This window comes from Colius striatus, chromosome 1 (genome assembly GCF_028858725.1).
Source record: "Colius striatus isolate bColStr4 chromosome 1, bColStr4.1.hap1, whole genome shotgun sequence".
NCBI classification, from domain to species: Eukaryota; Metazoa; Chordata; class Aves; order Coliiformes; family Coliidae; genus Colius; species Colius striatus.
Window position 1 is genome coordinate 1,836,417 of NC_084759.1, and position 12,531 is coordinate 1,848,947.

General features: G+C 69.1%; 1 protein-coding gene across 1 annotated transcript in view; it reads left to right on the top strand.

The window, feature by feature from the left end:
• The window catches only part of LOC133629651 (phosphatidylinositol 3,4,5-trisphosphate 5-phosphatase 2-like), a 36,520-nt gene that overhangs the window by 22,361 nt on the left and 1,628 nt on the right, over positions 1-12,531 (top strand). Inside the window, 10 exon segments of the mRNA XM_062020437.1 lie at positions 1,758-1,870; positions 3,164-3,266; positions 7,404-7,600; positions 8,919-9,036; positions 10,923-10,990; positions 10,992-11,020; positions 11,112-11,250; positions 11,339-11,438; positions 11,529-11,617; positions 11,723-11,804. Coding sequence (XP_061876421.1) covers positions 1,758-1,870; positions 3,164-3,266; positions 7,404-7,600; positions 8,919-9,036; positions 10,923-10,990; positions 10,992-11,020; positions 11,112-11,250; positions 11,339-11,438; positions 11,529-11,617; positions 11,723-11,804 — 1,038 coding nt within the window.

A 12,531-nucleotide genomic window follows, 5' to 3' on the forward strand; every position in this document is an offset into this window, starting at 1 on the left:
CTGGAGCTGCTTCAGCCACGACAGGAGTGAGGGGCATGGGTGGCACAGGGGGCACGGGGGCATGGGCAGGGGCACAGGAGCAGCTTCAGCCATGACAGGAGTGAGGGAGGGGCATGGGCAGGGGCACAGGGGAGCACTGGAGCAGCTTCAGCCATGGCAGGAGTGAGGGGACGTACGGGCAGGGGCACAGGGGGCATGGGGAGCATGGGCAGGGGGCACAGTGGGGCATGAGGGGCATGGGCAGGGGCACAGTGGGGCATGAGGGGCATGGGCAGGGGGCACAGGGGGGCATGGGCAGGGGGCACAGGGGGGCATGGGCAGGGGGCACAGGGGGCATGGGGTGCATGGGCAGGGGCACAGGGGGGCACAGGGGACATGGGCAGGGGGGCTTGGGCAGGGGGCACAGGGGGACACAGGTGCTGCTGGGGGTCCTTATCCCCAGTGCCCCCATGGCAGGGGTTACAGGGGGTTTGGGCATGGGGCACAGGGGGCATGGGGTGCATGGGCAGGGGCACAGGGGGGCACAGGGGACATGGGCAGGGGGCACAGGGGTGCTTGGGCAGGGGGCACAGGGGATTTGGGCAGGGGGCACAGGGGGTCACAGGGGGCTTGGGCAGGGGCACAGGGGGCACAGGGGTCATGGGCAGGGGGTACAGGGGAGCATGGGCAGGGGGCACAGGGGGTTTGGGCAGGGGCACAGGGGGCACAGGGGGCACAGGGGGTTTGGGCAGGGGGCACAGGGGGCACAGGGGGCACAGGGGGCACAGGGGGTCACAGGGGGCTTGGGCAGGGGCACAGGGGGCACAGGGGTCATGGGCAGGGGGCACAGGAGGGCACAGGTGCTGCTGGGGGTCCCTATCCCCAGTGCCCCCATGGCAGGGGTCACAGGGGTGCATGGGGTGCATGGGCAGGGGGTACAGGGGAGCATGGGCAGGGGGCACAGGGGGTTTGGGCAGGGGGCACAGGGGGCACAGGGGGCACAGGAGGTTTGGGCAGGGGGCACAGGGGGCACAGGGGGTTTGGGCAGGGGGCACAGGGAGCATGGGGTGCACGGGCAGGGGGCACAGGGGGCACAGGGGGTTTGGGCAGGGGGCACAGGGAGCATGGGGTGCATGGGCAGGGGGCACAGGGGGCACAGGGGACATGGGCAGGGGGCACAGGGGGTTTGGGCAGGGGGCACAGGGGGGCTTGGGGTGGCACAGGGGACATGGGCAGGGGGCACAGGGGGCATGGGGTGCATGGGCAGGGGGCACAGGGGGTTTGGGCAGGGGGCACAGGGGGCACAGGGGGTTTGGGCAGGGGGCACAGGGGGTTTGGGCAGGGGCACAGGGGGCACAGGAGATTTGGGCAGGGGCACAGGGGGTTTGGGCAGGGGCACAGGGGGCACAGGGGGCATGGGCAGGGGGCACAGGGGGTTTGGGCAGGGGGCACAGGGGGCACAGGGGGTTTGGGCAGGGGGCACAGGGGGCACAGGGGGCACAGGGGGTTTGGGCAGGGGGCACAGGGGGCACAGGGGGCACAGGGGGTTTGGGCAGGTGGCACAGGGGGCACAGGGGGCACAGGGGGCACAGGGGGCTTGGGCAGGTGGCACAGGGGGCACAGGGGGTTTGGGCAGGGGCACAGGGGGCACAGGGGGCATAGGGGGTTTGGGCAGGGGGCACAGGGGGCACAGGAGCCGCCGGGGGTGCCTGTGGTGCCCCGCAGCCCGCGGTGGGTGGGCACGGGCTGCAGCCCCTCCCCTGGCTGTGCCCCCGCAGTCCGGCAGCTGATCAAGTCGCAGCGGGTGCACACCAAGCTGGGCATCGTGTTCGACAGGGACCGGGACCGCGACAGGACACAGCGCCGCGACTTCATCTTCCTCAGCGCCAGGGTGCGCGGCTCGGGGGGACCCGCGGGGGGGCTCGGGGGGGCGGGGAGGGGGGCGGGGAGGGGGGAGGGGGCTCGGGGGGGGTGGGGAGGGTCCCTCGTGTGGGTGGGGGGGTCCTCGAGGGGGATGGAGGGTCCCATAGAGAATGGGGGGACCCCCGAGGGGCTGTGGGGGGTCCCTTGTAGGGATGGGGAGACCCTCGTGGGGTGGGGAGGGGGGGTGGGGAGATGGGAGGGGGCTCGGGGGGGGTGGGGAGGGTCCCTCATTGGGGTGGGGGGGTCCTCGAGGGGGATGGAGGGTCCCTCGGGGGGTGGGGAGATGGGAGGGGGCTCAGGGGGAGAGAGCGGGGTCCTCGAGGGGGATGGAGGGTCCCTCAAGGGAGTGGGGGGATGGGTGGGGAGATGGGAGGGGGCTCAGGGGAGTGGAGGGTCCCTTGTATTGGGGGGGGGGACCTCGTGGGGGTGGGGAGATGGGTGGGGAGATGGGAGGGGGCTCAGGGGGGTGGGAGGGTCACTGGTGGGGGTGGGGAGACCCTCGGGGGGTGGGGAGAGGGTTGGGGAGATAGGAGGGGGCTTGGGGGGGGTGGGGAGGGTCCCTCATGGGGGTGGGAGAAGCTTCGAGGGGGTGGGGGGATGGGTGGGGGCTCAGGGGGGTGGGAGGGTCCCTTGTAGGGGTGGAGGGTCCCATAGAGAATGGGGGGACCCCCGAGGGGCTGTGGGGGGTCCCTTGTAGGGGTGAGGAGACCCTCGAGGGGGTGGGAGCAGCTTCGTGGGGGTGGGGGGATGTTTGGGGAGCTGGGGGGAGCCTCAGGGGGGTGGGGGGTCCCTTGTAGGGGTGGGGGGAGCTTCGATGGGGATGGAGGGTCCCAGAGGGGATGGGGGGACCCCCGAGGGACTGTGGGGGGGTCCCTTGTAGGGGTGGGGGGACCCTCGTGGGGGCAATGGTGGAGGTCCCCTAGGGGTGGGGGAACCCCCCTGGGGCTGGAGGAGACCCCCATGGGGGAGTGTGTGTGTATGGGGGGGTCCCTTGGTGTGGACAGACCCTTGTAAGGGTGGGAAGACCCCCGTGGGGGTGGGGGGGCTCTTGTAGGGGTGGGGAGACCCTCGGGGGGGTCTTTGAAGGGGTTTGGGGGGGGGTGGGAGTGGAGGGTTTAACCCCTTCCTCCCCATGGGGCTTGAAGGGAGGTCCCTGAGCTGCTCCCTCTTGCTTTGGGGAGGGGTTTGGGGTGCTGAGCAGAGCTGGGGGGGCTGAGGAGGGGTCTGGGGGGGTCTCTCACAGCTTTCCCCTCCCCCCCAGAAGCGAGAGGCCTTCTGCCAGCTGCTGCAGCTGATGAAGAACAAACACTCCCAGCAGGACGAGCCCGACATGATCTCGGTGTTCATCGGCACCTGGAACATGGGTCAGTGGCTCTGGGGGGGCTGAGCCCCTGGGGGGGCTTGGGGGGGCCCTCAGGGGGTCTGGGGGAGCTCTGGAGGGGTCCCTAGGGGGTCTTTGGGAGTCTCTGGGGGTGTCTGTTGGGAACTGGGTGGTGCCTGGGGAGGGCTGGGGAGGGGTCTGGAGAGTCTCTGGGGGGAGGTTGGAGGAGATTGGGGGTCCCTGAGAGGGTCTGGGGGGGTCTCTGGGGGGGTCTGGGGAAGCTCTGGAGGGGATTGGGGGTCTCTGAGGGGGTCTGGCGGAGCTCTGAGGGTGGTCTGGGGGGTTCCTGGGTGGTCTTAGGGATCCCTGAGGGGTCTGGAGATCCCTTGGGGGGGGTCTGAGGGTGTCCCTGAGGCAGTGTGGGGGTCCCCTGTGTGTTGTGGGGGGTCCCTGAGGGGTCTGGGGGGCCTCTGGGGTGGTCTGAGGATCCCTTCGGGGGGTCTGAGTGTGTTCTGGGAGGTCCCTGACAGGTCGTGTGGGGTCCCTGAGGGGTCTGAGAGTCCCTTGGGGGGCTCTGAGGGTGCTGTGGGGGGTCCCTGAGGCCTCTGTGGTGTTGTGGTGGTCCCTGAGGGGTCTGGGGATCCCTTGGGGGGGTCTGAGTGTGTTCTGGGGGGTCCCTGAGGCCATGTGGGTTCCCTTGTGTGCTGTGGGGGTCCCCGAGGGGTCTGTGGGGTCTGTGAGGCCGCGTGGGGGTCTGTGAGGGGTCTGGGGGGTCCCTGAGGCCATGTGGGGGCCTGTGAGGGGTCTGGGGGGTCCCTGAGGCCATGTGGGGGTCTGTGAGGGGTCTGGGGGCTCTGTGTGTGTTGTGGGGGCCCGTGAGGGGTCTGGGGGGGTCCCTGAGGCCGCATGGGTGTCTGTGAGGGGTCTGGGGGGTCTCTGTGTGTCCTGGGGGTCCCTGAGGCTGTGTGGGGTCCCCGAGGGGTGTGTGGGGGTCCGTGAGGACATGTGGGCTCCCTGTGTGTTGTGGGGGTCCCTGAGGGGTCTGGGGGGTCCCCGAGGGGTGTGTGGGGGTCCGTGAGGACATGTGGGGTCCCTGTGTGTTGTGGGGGTCCGTGAGGGGTCTGGGGGGTCCCCGAGCGGTGTGTGTGGGGGTCCGCGAGGGCTGCGTGTGGCCGTGTGGGCTGGAGGTGAGCGGCGCTGTGCCCGCAGGCAGCGCGGTCAGTGGGGTGTCCCCGAGGCCGTTGTGGGGTCCCTGAGGGGTCTGTGGGGTCCCTGAGGCCTCTGTGGTGTTGTGGGGGGTCCCTGAGGCCGTGTGGGGGGTCCCTGTGTGTTGTGAGGGTCCCTGAGGCCTCTGTTGTGTTCTGGGGGATCCCTGTGGGGTCTGTGGTGTTGTGGGGGTCCCCGAGGCTGTGTTGGGTCCCCGGGGGGTCAGTGGGGTCCCTGAGGGGTCTGGGGGTCCCTGAGGCCATGTGGGTCCCCTGTGTGCTGTGGGGTTCCGTGAGGGGTCTGGGGGGTCCCTTGGGGGTTCTGAGTGTGTTGTGGGGGTCCCTGAGGCCGTGTGGTGTTGTGGGGTTCCCCTGTGTGCTGTGGGTCCCTGGGGGGTCAGTGGGGTCCCCGATGCCGTGTGGGGTCCCCGGGGGGTCAGTGGGGTCCCCTGTGTGTTGTGGGGGTCCCTGAGGGGTCAGTGGGGTCCCCGATGCCGTGTGGGGTCCCCGAGGGATCTGTGGGGTCCCCTGTGTGTTGTGGGGGTCCCTGAGGGCTGTGTGGGGTCCCCGAGGCCGTGTGGGCTGGAGGCGAGCGGCGCTGTGCCCGCAGGCAGCGCGGTCAGTGGGGTGTCCCCGAGGCCGTGTGGGGTCCCTGATGGGTCTGTGGGGTCCCTGAAGGGTCTGTGGAGTCCCTGAGGCCTCTGTGGTGTTGTGGGGGTCCCTGAGGCCATGTGGGTTCCCCTGAGTGCTGTGGGGTTCCTTGAGGGGTCTGGGGGGTCCCTGAGGCCTCTGTGGTATTGTGGGGTGTCCCCGAGACCATGTGGGGTCCCCGAGGGGTCTGTGGGGTCCCTGAGGGGTCTGGGGGGTCCCTGAGGGGTCTGTGGTGTTGTGGGTGTCCCCGAGGCTGTGTGGGGGTCCCTGAGGGGTCTGTGGTGTTGTGGGGGTCCCTGAGGCTGTGTGGGGTCCCCTATGTGCTGTGGGGTTCCGTGAGGGGCCTGTGGGGTCCCTGAGGCCTCTGTGGGTGTTGTGGGGGGTCCCTGAGGCCATGTGTGTTCCCCTGTGTGCCATGGGGTCCCTGAGGGTTCTGGGGGGTCCCTGAGGCCTCTGTGGTGTTCTGGGGTGTCCCTGAGGCCGTGTGGGGTCCCTGAGGGGTCTGGGGGGTCCCTGAGGCCTCTGGTGGTGTTGTGGGGTGTCCCTGAGGCCGTGTGGGGGTCCCTGAGGGGTCTGGGGATCCCTTGGGGGGTCTGAGTGTGTTGTGGGGGGACTCTGAGGCCATGTGGGGTCCCTGAGGGGTCTGGGGGGTCCCTGAGGCCTCTGTGGTGTTCTGGGGTGTCCCTGAGGCCGTGTGGGGTCCCTGAGGGGTCTGGGGATCCCTTGGGGGGTCTGAGTGTGTTGTGAGGGGTCCCTGGGGCCGTGTGTGTTCCCCTGTGTACTGTGGGGTCCCCGAGGCCGTGTGTGGGTCCCCTGTGTGCTGTGGGGTCCCCCGAGGGGTCTGGGGGTTCCCTGAGCCCTCTGTTGTGTTGTGGGGTTCCATGAGGGGTCTGGGGGGTCCCTGAGGCCTCTGTGGTGTTGTGGGTGTCCCTGAGGCCGTGGTGGGGTCCCCGAGGGATCTGTGGGGTCCCCTGAGTGTTGTGGGGGTCCCCGAGGGGTCAGTGGGGTCCCCGGGGGGGTCAGTGGGGTCCCCGAGGCCATGTGGGGTCCCCTGTGTGTTGTGGGGGTCCCCAAGGGGTCTGTGGGGTCCCCAGGGGGGTCAGTGGGGTCCCCGAGGCCGTGTGGGGTCCCCTGTGTACTGTGGGGTCCCCGAGGGGTCTGTGGGGTCCCTGAGGGGTCTGGGGGGTCCCTGAGGGGTCTGTGGTGTTGTGGGGGGTCTCTGAGGCCGTGTGGGGTCCCCTGTGTGCCAGGGGGTCCCTGAGAGGTCTATGGGGTCCCCTGTGTGTTGTGGGGGTCCCCGGGGGGTCTGTGGGGTCCCCTGTGTGCTGTGGGGGTCCCCGGGGGGTCAGTGGGGTCCCCGTGGCGTGGTGTGGGGTGCAGGCTGGTGTGCAGGTGCTGTGCCCACAGGCAGCGCAGTCAGTGGGGTGTCCCTGAGGCCGTGTGGGGGTACCTGAGGGGTCTGGGGGGTCCCTGAGGCCTCTGTGGTGTTGTGGGGGGTCCCTGAGGCCGTGTGGGGGTCCCTGTGTGTTGTGGGGGTCCCTGAGGCCTCTGTTGTGTTCTGGGGGGTCCCTGTGGGGTCTGTGGTGTTGTGGGAGTCCCCGAGGCCGTGTTGGGTCCCCCGAGGTGTCTGGGGGGTCCCTGAGGCCATGTGGGTCCCCTGTGTGCTGTGGGGTTCCGTGAGGGGTCTGGGGGGTCCCTTGGGGGGTCTGAGTGTGTTGTGGGGGGTCCCTGAGGCCGTGTGGTGTTGTGGGGTTCCCCTGTGTGCCGTGGGGTCCCTGAGGGGTCTGGGGGGTCCCTGAGGCCTCTGTGGTGTTGTGGGTTCCCCTGTGTGCTGTGGGTCCCTGGGGAGTCAGTGGGGTCCCCGAGGCCATGTGGGGTCCCTGAGGGGTCTGAGGGTTCCCTAAGGCCTCTGGTGGTGTTTTGGGGGTGTCCCTGAGGCCGTGTGGGGGGTCCCCGAGGGGTCTGGGGATCCCTTGGGGTGTCTGAGTGTGCTGTGGGGGGTCCCTGAGGCCGTGTGTGTGTTCCCCTGTGTACCAGGGGGTCCCCGAGGCCGTGTGTGGGTCCCCCTGTGTGCTGTGGGGTCCCCGAGGGGTCTGGGGGTTCCCTGAGCCCTCTGTTGTGTTGTGGGGTTCCATGAGGGGTCTGGGGGTTCCCTGAGCCCTCTGTTGTGTTGTGGGGTTCCATGAGGGGTCTGTGGGGTCCCCGAGGCCGTGTGGGATCCCCGGGGGGTCAGTGGGGTCCCCTGTGTGTTGTGGGGGTCCCCGAGGGGTCAGTGGGGTCCCCGAGGCCGTGTGTGCTGGAGGTGAGCAGTGCTGTGCCCGCAGGCAGCGCGGCGCCCCCCAAGGGGCTGACGTCGTGGTTCACGGCGCGGGGCCTGGGCCGGGCGCGGGACGAGGCCACGGTCGCCATCCCCCACGACATCTACGCCTTCGGCACCCAGGAGAACGGGCTGGGCGACAGGGACTGGCTCGAGGCCCTCAGGGCCAACCTCAGGGACTTCACCGCATCGAGTACCGCCCCCGTGAGCCCGGGGGGCTCCTGGGGGGCTCCTGGGGGGCTCCCGGGGGGGAAAGGGGGCTCCTGGGGGGCTCCCGGGGGGTGAAAGGGGGCTCCTGGGGGGTGAAAGGGGGCTCCTGGGGGGCTCCTGGGGGGAAAGGGGACTCCTGGGGGGGGCTGGAGGGGGAAAGGGGGCTCCTGGGGGGCTCCTGGGGGGAAAAGGGGACTCCTGGGGGGGCTGGAGGGGGAAAGGGGGCTCCTGGGGGGCTCCTGGGGGCTGCTGGGGGCTCCTGGGGGAGAAAGGGGGGCTCCTGGGGGGGGCTGGGGGGGGAAAAGGGGGCTCCTGGGGGAGCTGGGGGGGGGAAAGGGGGCTCCTGGGGTAGCTGGGGGGGGGAAACGGGGCTCCTGGGGGGCTCCTGGGGAGCTGGGGGGGGGGGCTGGGGGGAGAAAGGAGGGCTCCTGGGGGGGCTGGGGGGGAAAAGGGGGCTCCTGGGGTGCTCCTGGGGGGGAAAAGGGGGGCTCCTGAGGGGACTGGGGGGAGAAAGGGGGGCTCCTGGGGGGTCTGGAGGGGGAAAGGGGGCTCCTGGGGAGAAAGGGGGGCTCCTGGGGGGGCTGGGGGGGGAAAAGGGGGCTCCTGGGGGGCTCCTGGGGGGCTGGGGGGGGGGGGACTGGGGGGAGAAAGGGGGGGCTCCTGGGGGGGCCTGAGGTCACACAGGGGCTCCTGAGGGGCTGGGGGGGGGCTGGGGTGGGCTGGGGAGGGAAAGGGGGGGTCCTGGGGGGGCTGGGGGGGGAAAGGGGGCTCCTGGGGGCCTGGGAGGGGCTGGGGGGGGGCTGTGGGGCACTGGGAGGGGGCTGGGGGGGGCTGGGGGGGAAAGGGGGCTCCTGGGGGGGGCCCTGAGGGGCTGGGATGGGGCTGGGGGGGGGAAAGGGGGCTCCTGGGGGCACTGGGAGGGTCTGGGGGTCACACAGGGACTCCTGAGGGGGCTGGGGGAGGAAAAGAGGGGCACCTGGCGGGGCTGGGGAGGGAAAGGGGGGACTGGGGAGCACTGGGAGGGGGCTGGAGGAAGAAAAAGGGGGCTGGGGTCACACAAGGGCTCCTGAGGGGTGCTGGGGGGGAGCTGGGGGTCACACAGGGGCACCGGAGGGGGCTAGGGGGAGAAAAGGGGGCTCCTGGGGGGGCTCCTGGGGGGGGCTGGGGGGCACTGGGAGGGGGCTGGGGGTCACACAGAGGCTCCTGGGGTGTGTCAGTGGCCACAGGGATGTGTCAGTGGCCACAGGGGTGTGTCAGTGGCCACAGGGGTGTGTCGGTGGCCAGGGGGTGCCTGACAGTGGCCCTGGCCCAGGTGGCCGTGCAGTCCCTGTGGAGCATCAAACTGGTGCTGCTGGTGAAGCCGGAGCACGAGAATCGCATCAGCCACGTCAGCACGTCCTGCGTCAAAACCGGCATCGCCAACACCCTGGGTACCCACGGGGCACGGGGCACGGGGGCATGGGGGGCACGGGGGGCACAGGGGTGTGGGGGGTATGGGGGGCATGGGGGGCATGGGGGGCACAGGGGGTGTGGGGAGCCTGGGGGGCATGGGGGGCATGGGGGGCATGGGGGGCATGGGAGGCATGGGGAACATGGGGGGCATGGGGGGGCATGGGGGGCATGGGGGGCACAGGGGGCGTGGGGAGAGGGGGGCATGGGGGGCATGGGAGGCATGGGAGGCATGGGGGGGCACAGGGGGCGTGGGGAGCATGGGGGGTATGGGGGGCATGGGAGGCATGGGGGGCACAGGGGCATGGGGGGTCGTGGGGGACATGGGGGGGGCATGGAGGGTTGGGGGGCACGGGGGACACGGGGGGTGTGGGTCAGGGTCAGGGGGTGTTGCCCAGGGGGGTTCTGGGGGTGTCCTGGCAGCAGCACGTGGGGCCTGAGGGGTCCCTGTCCCCATCCCCCTCCTCATCATCATCATACTCATCTTCATCCCCTTCCCCAACCCTCCTCCCCACCCCCACCTCACTCCCCGTCCCTATCCCCATCTTCATCCCCCTGCTCCCCATCCTCATCCTCATCTGTCTCCTCCTCATCATCATCATCATCATCCTCATTTTCATCATCCTCCTCCTTCCCATCTTCATCCTCCCCATCCCCCTCCTCATCTTCCTCCTCCTTCTCCTCATCATCCTCCTCATCTTCATCCCCTTCCTCCTCCTCCTCATACTCATTGTCATCTTCATCCCCACCCTCATCCTCGTTTCCATCCTGCTGCTCATCTTCATCCCCATCACCTCCATTCTCATTTCCATCCCTTTCTTCATCCTGATCCTCGTCTTCCTCCTCATCTTCATCTTCATCCTCATCCCCTCTCCTCCTCCTCCTCCTCCCTCCCCCTCCTCCTCCTTCTCCTCCACCTCTCCTCCTCTTCCTCCTCCTCTTCATCGTCATCCCCCTTCATCCTCTTCATCTTCATCCCCCTCCTCATCCTCCTCTTCTCCCTCCTCCTCCTCCTCTTCATCTTCATCCCCCTCCTCCTCCTCCTCATCCTTCCCCTCCTTCTCCTCATCTTCATCTCCCTCCTCCTCCTCCTCCATGTCTCATCATCCTCCTCTTCTTCCTTCTCCTCTTCCTCCTCCTCCTCATCCTTTTCCTCCTTCTCCTTCTCCTCCCCCTCGTCATCTTCATCCTCCTTCTCCTCCACATCTTCATCCTCCTCCTCCTCCTTCTCATCTTCATCCCCCTCCTCCTCCTCATCTTCATCCCCCTCTGCATCCTCCTCCTCCTCCTCCTCCTCCTCATCTTCATCCCCCCTCCTCCTTCTCATCTTCATCCCCCTCCTCCTCCTCCTCATCTTCATCCTCCTCCTCATCTTCATCCCCCTCCTCCTCCTCATCTTCATCCCCCCTCCTCCTCCTCATCTTCATCCCCCTCCTCCTCATTGTCCTCCTCATCCTCCTTCTCCTCCTTCTCTTCATCCCCATCCCCCTCCTCATCCTCCTTCTCCTCCTTCTCTTCATCCCCATCCCCCTCCTCATCCTCCTTCTCCTCCTTCTCTTCATCCCCATTCCCCTCCTCTTCCTCCTCCTCCCCCCTCCTCATCTTCATCCTCATCCTCCTCCTCATCTTCATCCCCCCTCCTCCTTGTCATCCTCCACCTCTCATCCTCATCCTCCTCCTCCACTTTTCATCCTCCTCCTCATCTTCATCCTCATCCTCCTCTTCATCTTCATCCCCCTCCTCCTCAACCTCCTCCTCTTTCCTCCTCCTCCTCCCCCTCCTCATCTTCCTCATCCTCATCCTCCTCCTCCACCCTTTCATCCTCCTCCTCCTCCTCCTCCTCCTCCTCTTCCTCCCCCCTCCCCAGGTAACAAGGGCGCCGTGGGCGTCTCCTTCATGTTCAACGGCACCTCCTTCGGCTTCGTCAACTGTCACCCTCACGTCTGGCAGCGAGAAAACAGCTCGGTGAGGACCCCCAGGGACGGGGTCCCCTCCCTCCCCTCCCTCCCCTCACCCCCCAAGCCCCGGGTCACCCCCAAACCCTCCCCATGGGCAGGAGGAACCAGAACTACCTGGACATCCTGCGCCTGCTGTCGCTGGGGGACAAGCAGCTCAGCTCCTTCGACATCTCCCTGCGCTTCACACACCTCTTCTGGTTTGGGGACCTCAACTACCGCCTGGACATGGACATCCAGGTGTGTGTGTGTGCTGGGGGGTGGGTTTAGGGGTGATCCCCCCCCCCCAAACACCAACAGCCCCCTCCCCAAAACATCCCTCCCCCAGGAGATCCTCAACTACATCAGCCGCAAGGAGCTGGAGCCGCTGCTCAGGGTGGATCAGCTCAACCTGGAGAAGGAGAAGCACAAAGTCTTCCTGCGCTTCAGTGAGGCTTTGGGGGGCTCAGGGTGGGGGGGTCAGGGTTGGGGGGGACACCCCCTCACCCCCCTTTTTCCCCCCCTGTGTGTGGGTTCAGACGAGGAGGAGATCACCTTCCCCCCCACCTACCGCTACGAGCGCGGCTCCAGGGACACCTACGTGTGGCACAAGCAGAAGCCCACGGGGGTAGGTGCTGGGGAGGGGAGGGGAGGGATGGAACCCCCCCTCCCCCACCCCTTTGGCCCCCCCAAAATCCCCCCTCTCCCCTTTTTCCCCCCCCCAACCCCCCAGGTGAGGACCAACGTGCCGTCCTGGTGCGACCGCATCCTCTGGAAGTCTTACCCCGAGACCCACGTCAACTGCAACGCCTACGGTGGGCTTTGGGGGGCTGGGAAGGGGGACAGGGGGTTGTGGGGGGGCACGGGGCGGGGGCTGGGGGGGGGGGGGGGGGGGGGGGGGGGGGGGGGGGGGGGTGTGGACTGGGGGGTGCAGGGGGGTACAGAGGGCATGGAATGGGGGGCTGGGGGGTACAGGGGCACTGGCTGGGTGTATGAGGGGGGCAGGGGGGCATGGGGGGGGCACTGTGTGGGGGGGCAGGGGGCATGGGGGGCACTATGTGGGGCTGGGGGGCATGGGGGGGGCATTTGGCTGGGGGGGCTGAGGACATGGGGGGCACATCCTGCAGGGCTGGGGGAGCAGGAGACATGGGAGGCACTGGCTGGGGGGCATGGGGGGAACATGCTGGCAGTGCTGGGGGGCAGGGTGCATGGGGGGCACTGGCTGGGGGTGTGAGGGGGCAGGGGGCATGGGGGACCACTGGCTTGGGGGGGGCAGGGGGGCATGGGGGGGGCACTGACTGGGGGACTGAGGGAAATGGGGGGCACATGCTGCAGTGCTGGGGGGGGGCAGGGGGCATGGGGGGGCACTGGCTGGGGGGGACAGGGGGCATGGGGGGGCACTGGCTGGGGGGGGCTGAGGACATGGGGGGCACATCCTGCATGGCTGGGGGGGGGGCAGGGGGCATGGGGGGCACATACTGCAGTGCTGGGGGGGGGCAGGGGGGCATGGGGGGGGGCACTGGTTGGGGGGGACAGGGGGGA